The 7,500-nt window shown below is 45.3% G+C and overlaps 4 protein-coding genes across 7 annotated transcripts in view; 2 read left to right on the top strand and 2 right to left on the bottom strand.

Annotated features, from left to right (window-relative positions):
- LOC130161024 (GTP-binding protein Rheb-like) overlaps positions 1 to 2,237 on the bottom strand; it is a 13,440-nt gene extending 11,203 nt beyond the window's left edge. The window contains exons 1-3 of the mRNA XM_056363948.1: positions 2,181 to 2,237; positions 1,077 to 1,148; positions 922 to 989 (exon numbers count right to left, since the gene is read on the bottom strand). Of these exons, the coding sequence (XP_056219923.1) occupies positions 922 to 989; positions 1,077 to 1,148; positions 2,181 to 2,232 (192 nt within the window). The 5' untranslated portion in view covers positions 2,233 to 2,237. The remainder of the gene's footprint in view (positions 1 to 921; positions 990 to 1,076; positions 1,149 to 2,180) is intronic.
- LOC130160996 (NACHT, LRR and PYD domains-containing protein 12-like) overlaps positions 1 to 7,500 on the top strand; it is a 347,054-nt gene that overhangs the window by 141,935 nt on the left and 197,619 nt on the right. The gene's annotated exons all lie outside the window — the stretch shown is intronic.
- LOC130161021 (GTP-binding protein Rheb-like) lies at positions 2,259 to 3,758 on the bottom strand. The gene is made up of 3 exons (XM_056363945.1): positions 3,604 to 3,758; positions 2,502 to 2,573; positions 2,259 to 2,406 (listed from the first exon to the last, which is right to left on the bottom strand). The coding sequence occupies exons 1-3, from the start codon at positions 3,653 to 3,655 to the stop codon at positions 2,291 to 2,293; spliced, it is 240 nt and encodes a 79-aa protein (XP_056219920.1). The 5' UTR covers positions 3,656 to 3,758; the 3' UTR covers positions 2,259 to 2,290.
- eci2 (enoyl-CoA delta isomerase 2) overlaps positions 3,963 to 7,500 on the top strand; it is an 8,346-nt gene continuing 4,808 nt past the window's right edge. Inside the window, exons 1-3 of the mRNA XM_056363925.1 lie at positions 3,963 to 4,114; positions 5,197 to 5,258; positions 6,350 to 6,453. Coding sequence (XP_056219900.1) covers positions 4,059 to 4,114; positions 5,197 to 5,258; positions 6,350 to 6,453 — 222 coding nt within the window. The 5' untranslated portion in view covers positions 3,963 to 4,058. The remainder of the gene's footprint in view (positions 4,115 to 5,196; positions 5,259 to 6,349; positions 6,454 to 7,500) is intronic.

Raw genomic sequence — 7,500 nt, 5'->3', positions numbered from 1 at the left:
GAGAGAGACAGAGACAGAGACAGAGAGAGACAGAGAGAGAAAGAGAGAGAGACAGACAGACAGAGAGACAGAGAGAGACAGACAGAGGACTCACTGAGCTAGGACGGAAACTACAGCATCACTAAACAATAACCACACAAGCAGAGAGAGACAGAGAGAGAGAGAGACAGACAGAGAGAGAGGGAGACAGACAGAGAGAGACAGAGAGAGAGACAGAGAGAGAGAGACAGAGAGAGAGACAGAGAGAGACAGACAGAGGACTCTCTGAGCTGGGACGGAAACTACAGCATCACTAAACAATAACCACACAAGGAGAGAGAGACAGAGAGAGAGAGAGACAGAGAGAGAGAGAGAGACAGAGAGAGAGACAGAGAGAGAGACAGAGAGAGAGACAGAGAGAGAGAGACAGAGAGAGAGACAGAGAGAGAGACAGAGAGAGAGACAGAGAGAGAGAGACAGAGAGAGAGACAGAGAGAGAGACAGAGAGAGAGACAGAGAGAGACAGAGACAGAGAGAGACAGAGACAGAGAGAGAGACAGAGAGACAGAGACAGAGAGAGACAGAGAGAGAGACAGACAGAGAGAGAGAGACAGAGACAGAGAGAGAGAGACAGAGACAGAGACAGAGAGAGAGACAGAGAGACAGAGAGAGACAGAGACAGAGAGAGAGACAGAGAGACAGAGACAGAGAGAGACAGAGAGAGAGACAGACAGAGAGAGAGAAATCATACAAATACTAACCACCTATTATTGTCTCTGATAACTGAGACATCACACACAGAGGAGCAACCTGTGTTCGTCTTCGTTTGACGCAGGTGTTTTGACTGTACAGGTGTGCGATACTGTGGCGGCTCACCTGCAGCTCTTCCTTCTATCAGGAGTGAATAAAGCAACAGAGGAAGTTACCTGAGGAAGAGCTCACCTGGCCGGCCGTGTCGACCAGCTGCAGGTTGTACTCCTGCCCGTTCACAGTCATCGTCTTGGTGAACGCTGAGGGACAAACAGAGACCGTGTCAGAGTCTTGAACGCCCCCCCCCCCCCCCCCTCAGTGAAGGACCAATGACCACGCAGACTCACTGTTCTCTATGGTGGGGTCGTAGGAGTCCACAAACTGCCCCTCCACAAACTGGATGGTGAGAGACGACTTCCCTACAAACACACTCTCAGGTCAAATGGTGACATCACACACTTTAGTACAACACACACACGAGCATCACCTGAACCGTTGGCTGCAGGTGATGAAGCTCGGACCAGTAACTGTAACACGACTGATCAATGAAATCAATTCATCTACGTCGCATATGTTGCTAACGTACGCAACGTAACCAGGAAGTGGACGGGGGATGGTTTTTGTAGGGGAAAGCAATTTGTTGTGAAACAGAAAGTTGTTTATTAAATATAGTTTATCTGGATTGTCTTGTTTTCATAATCGCTGGAAGACTAAATCGTAATCGAAAAAGAAAATTTGATTAATCGCTCAGACCCAAACTGGAACTTCTTACGTCCACGTGTCACATTTACTGCTGCTCTCTGCGTTCAGACTAGTTTCACTTTCACAGTCAGACTATAAGTTACAACAGGATAAATCTGTGGTTGTAAATGTTGTTGATCAGTTTCTAGATGGAGTTTGTTCCAGATGTCCTGCAGCCCTTTTCCATAAGGACAAAGTGTCTGCTGGAGGAGGATTTTCCACAACCTGGCAACCCAGAAGTTATTCTTATTAATGGCTTATAACTGATGTTTAAATCAGTATTTATCAGGCATTAATAATCCATTAAGTAAAGCTTATAAAGCCTTTGGAAATGCTGCTGTTTGGTCACATGACTCCTCATGTCACGCTGCACTGATGCGTGTGTGTGGTACAAACAGTTTTATAGCTGACACTGACTCAGTATCAGGTGACGGTGTGAGGGCCGCAGCATCAGGACCACACCTGCCGCACAATCTGATTGGCTGTCGGGTAACCAATCCCGGCTTGTTCCCAATTACTGCTTCAAGTCTGTTAAATGATTGTACAGATTCATGTTGTCTTCGTGTCTCATGTGGACTAACATCAGGACGGACAGTCTACACGTTGCTGAAGGACAAAGCTTTAAATGAACCAACAGTAGTGGCGTGGCTCCAGGCTGACACGCAGCGCGGCAAAACTAATAACATGGAGGTGACATGACGAGGACTTACCCACCGACCTGTAACCCAACACGGCGATTTTCCGGGATTTTGGCTGCGGCATGGTTTTGACTGTACAGGTGTGCGATACTGTGGCGGCTCACCTGCAGCTCTTCCTTCTATCAGGAGTGAATAAAGCAACAGAGGAAGTTACCTGAGGAAGAGCTCACCTGGCCGGCCGTGTCGACCAGCTGCAGGTTGTACTCCTGCCCGTTCACAGTCATCGTCTTGGTGAACGCTGAGGGACAAACAGAGACCGTGTCAGAGTCTTGAACGCCCCCCCCCCCCCCCCCCCCCCCCCCCAGTGAAGGACCAATGACCACGCAGACTCACTGTTCTCTATGGTGGGGTCGTAGGAGTCCACAAACTGCCCCTCCACAAACTGGATGGTGAGAGACGACTTCCCTACAAACACACTCTCAGGTCAAATGGTGACATCACACACTTTAGTACAACACACACACGAGCATCACCTGAACCGTTGGCTGCAGGTGATGAAGCTCGGACCAGTAACTGTAACACGACTGATCAATGAAATCAATTCATCTACGTCGCATATGTTGCTAACGTACGCAACGTAACCAGGAAGTGGACGGGGGATGGTTTTTGTAGGGGAAAGCAATTTGTTGTGAAACAGAAAGTTGTTTATTAAATATAGTTTATCTGGATTGTCTTGTTTTCATAATCGCTGGAAGACTAAATCGTAATCGAAAAAGAAAATTTGATTAATCGCTCAGACCCAAACTGGAACTTCTTACGTCCACGTGTCACATTTACTGCTGCTCTCTGCGTTCAGACTAGTTTCACTTTCACAGTCAGACTATAAGTTACAACAGGATAAATCTGTGGTTGTAAATGTTGTTGATCAGTTTCTAGATGGAGTTTGTTCCAGATGTCCTGCAGCCCTTTTCCATAAGGACAAAGTGTCTGCTGGAGGAGGATTTTCCACAACCTGGCAACCCAGAAGTTATTCTTATTAATGGCTTATAACTGATGTTTAAATCAGTATTTATCAGGCATTAATAATCCATTAATTACAGCTTATAAAGCCTTTGGAAATGCTGCTGTTTGGTCACATGACTCCTCATGTCACGCTGCACTGATGCGTGTGTGGTACAAACAGTTTTATAGCTGACACTGACTCAGTATCAGGTGACGGTGTGAGGGCCGCAGCATCAGGACCACACCTGCCGCACAATCTGATTGGCTGTCGGGTAACCAATCCCGGCTTGTTCCCAATTACTGCTTCAAGTCTGTTAAATGATTGTACAGATTCATGTTGTCTTCGTGTCTCATGTGGACTAACATCAGGACGGACAGTCTACACGTTGCTGAAGGACAAAGCTTTAAATGAACCAACAGTAGTGGCGTGGCTCCAGGCTGACACGCAGCGCGGCAAAACTAATAACATGGAGGTGACATGACGAGGACTTACCCACCGACCTGTAACCCAACACGGCGATTTTCCGGGATTTTGGCTGCGGCATGGTTTTAATTGGAGCATCCAGACGGGCGGACAGAGCAGCACAGCTCCTGCATCATCGCTTCCCGGAGCAGCACGGACTCGCCGCATCGTGAAGGAGCGCTTCCCGCCCATTGGCCGCGCGCTCGCACAGAGGCGGGCCTTCGTCGTCAGAGTCCGTTCCGATTGGTTCGGATAGGACGCACACGCTGACACCCGGTTCTCAAAGCCTTCGCCCATTGGATGAATCCGATTCAGACGCTTCACTTTCAGCCAATGGGAGAGCAGAAGACGACAGAGTGGGCGGGAGCAGCAGTTCTCCGCTGGTTAGCTCCGCTGAGGTTAAGCTAGTTAACCCTTCCCTGCCTGGACCTCCTCTGCACCTCCTCTGCACCTCCTGCTCTTTGGACCCCCAGCTCCGGGTTTAAATGGCCGGCGTCGCCCTGCAGTGTTCCGCTCCCTGGCGTTTGGTCAAGCTAAGAAGGTGAGACTGTCCGTTAACGTTCAACGCAGCTATCGCGGTGTTTGGTTGTTGGTGGCGTTAACTGTGATTTTTTAACGGTTAAAAACTTATGCACGGGTCAGCTGCTGGTTAGCTTAGCCCGGTTAGCAGCCTCAGACAGTCTGTGCTGTCAGGAGGTCTCTCTGTCCTGCAGCTGAATGAATGATGGGAGGATCCGGGTATCAGAGGTCACTGCAGAGGAGAAGCCTCTCTTAGATCAGGAAATAAAAACCTGCTCCGCTGGTTTATTATCGTACCTGAGGCCGTGTGAGCTGAACAACAGCTAGCTAAAGTCAGCTGTGACCTTTGCTCCACATCCCCAGAGGAGGATCAGAGGTGGAGGCGCTGACATTACCTGACTGGATTCAGACAACAGCTGCTCCTTTATCAATTAACTGATTCATCGATTGGTCCAAAGTGTCAAACATGTAGCGGCTCCAGCCAATCAAACCGAAAAGGATGAGAATGTAAAAATAAAATATGTTAAAGACAATAGTGATAGTTATTACAACATTATTACATCATCACTCATGGTCAGACCACAGCCATCTGTAACTCCGCCTCCATCTCAACTGCACACCTGTAAAGTTTATTACATACAGTATCTATGTATACACACCTGCCTCACAACCACCTCTGAGGTCGTTCCCTCCCACTGCAGCAGGTGTTTCCAGGACCAGGTGTTGCCATGACGACAGCTGGTAATGAAATATTAGAGAGGGAAACATTATGAAACATTAATACAGTGAAATAAATGTGAAGACGTCAGGAAGGAACATTTTCTTGATTTTGTCAAATGATTTATTAAGAAATATATTATATACATATTTTCCCGTTCATGTGATTTATTATCAGCTGATTTGATGAACTATTAAGTTCCTTTTGTGTGTTTCTATATATTTTGTCTGTCTTTTGTTAATTGCAGTGTATTTATTTGTTTTATAGTTTTATTTCCTTCTTTCTGGTTTTGCTGTTTTATATTTGGCCCAATAGTGACTGAGCTTCTGAAGAGGATCATAATGTTCAGTGACTCAGTTTTCAGTCGTTTCCTTCTGTGTCACCAGCTTGGTCAGATTCTCCAGTATTCCCAGTCTGAAGTTCCACACCACAGCCTCTCCTATGATGGGTGAGTAACAAACATACAGATCCAAACAAGTGCTTGTTTTAAATCCATTGAGAGTCACTAAATAATCAAACGATCGTTTCAGTCATTTACCATCAATAATAGATTTCTCTGATTCTCCAAAGTGAAGCTCTGTTGCTTTTCTGTTTCACTTCATTGTAAGGTGAACGCATGTGGGTTAGTTTGACAAAAACAACTTATGGTCATCTTTTCATATTATTTTTTTTGACCTTTCTTAGAGTAAATGTAACTTTAAACATGAAATCTCTTTTTTTCATGATTTCAACAGATTTTTTCTCTCTACATAAACCTTTCTTTATTAAAACTACACACCTTCCTCCTTTACCTGGGGCTATATGAGCGAGATCAACCAAAGCAAAGCAGTGTCAACACTGGCAGCAGTAAACAGCAGCTGTTCAGGGCTGTTCTGTCACTGTGCAATATTATATTATACAGTAAAGCAGCTCTGGTTGGCCCACAGATAAATGTTCTTAATAATAATAATAATAATAATAATGATGCAACAATGAACGGGTTCCATTTATTTTTCATGCAACAGTCGGAGCCGGAGGCTTTATGTTTTCAGGTCTCAGTAACACCGTCACATTTGGCTCAAACTTTCAGCTGGACTCAACAATCAACCCATTAGATTTGGACAAAGGTCAAAGGTCAAGGTCACTGTGACCTCACAAAACACGTTTTTGGCCATAACTCACAACTTCATTCACTGATTACGACACAGTTGAACTCAAATGACCTTCAAAATGTCAAAGGTCAACTTCACTGTGACATTATAATGAAACACCTGCGTTCATAGGAAGGAGAGACTGTGAACATGTTTCCTGACCTGAGATGCTGTTTCTTCTCGCCCCTGAGAGGGACGCTCTGCTGTTCATACGACGGTCCCAAACCTAAACACGAGCGTTTCCATCGGACTGAAGTGATACGACAGTTTTCTTTGTTCTTATTTCCTCGTCAGTGGGAATTGTTTCATGATCTGATCCATGTGACGCGTGGCCCAGGTCTGAGGGATCATCAGAACAGGATGGAAATGTTTAGCTGCAGGTCGTCACTGATGGTCAGTGTGTGTGCAGGTGCGACCGTGGAGCAGTTCGAACAGGCGAAGGGCAAACTGTCGACGCTGAGGAACGACCCCGGCAATGAGGTCAAACTGAAGATCTACGCTCTCTTCAAACAGGTGGGAGATTCTCCAGATGTTCCAGCTGTTAACGTCCACTACACTTTATCATACAGTGCCGATTACAAACACACTGTAGTCACGATGAAGCTGTTGTTTGTCAGTAATGTGCTTCGCTGTGTCGACTTGTGGAAGCGTCTGGAACCGGGTCCACTTCAGGTGCCGGGCGGGTAAAATACCTTCATCAGGTTTCCTCAGAAAAGAACCTGTAACAGTCTTTAAGAGGTTCTGTTCTGCTGGAGGAAGTAAATGTTCCTGTTTGACCTCGTGTAACATTCATACGTGGACGTTAAATCAACAAGTTATTTTTTTATTGATCTGTTCATCCATCCGTTTCCTGCTGCTGATCCAGCTCCAGCTCATGCATCAGAATTGATTTAGTTATACTTATTAAATTACAATAACTGCATTTCTGACACTTTCAAAAGCAATTTTAAACTCATTTCATTTATATATTATAGTAGAAGGACATATTTATATTTCATGTTTATTTTTTTATCTTTATCTTCTTCCTATTCTCTGTTCTTTTCTGAGGGAGCAACTGTAACTTCTCCAGATTTCCCCCTGGGGATCAATAAAGTATTCTGACTCTGATGATCAGTGATATTAGGACTGATTGATTGATCAGTGATTGTGACTTGATAAAAGCTCTGGACCTTTCACACCCTGCTGGTTTTTACTGTGACTGATAAACAGGAACTCACTGATCAGACCAGCTCTAAATCACATCAATACATAATCAATACATTGATACGTCTCTATTTCAACATATGAAAATCAAAGTACTCACTGATCACACCCAGGAACAAAGAGGGAAGCAGACGCTCACTGCACCTGTGTCTGCTGCCTAATGAGCACACCAGCAGTCATGTGACCTTTAGGAAACACTGGAGCTTCCTTCCCACAATGCCTTGCTGCAGCAACATTTAAAACCACAGCAGAGCCACATGAAGGTAGAAACATCAGAGCAGCTGTTTCTGTCTGATGGACTGAAGCTCAGATCCATAAATATATAGATTTATTCTCTTTCATCAGTCAGGAGTCGTT

Source organism: Seriola aureovittata, chromosome 20 (assembly GCF_021018895.1).
Source record: "Seriola aureovittata isolate HTS-2021-v1 ecotype China chromosome 20, ASM2101889v1, whole genome shotgun sequence".
In the NCBI taxonomy this organism is placed as follows: domain Eukaryota; kingdom Metazoa; phylum Chordata; class Actinopteri; order Carangiformes; family Carangidae; genus Seriola; species Seriola aureovittata.
This window is presented reverse-complemented; position numbering and strand designations above follow the sequence as displayed.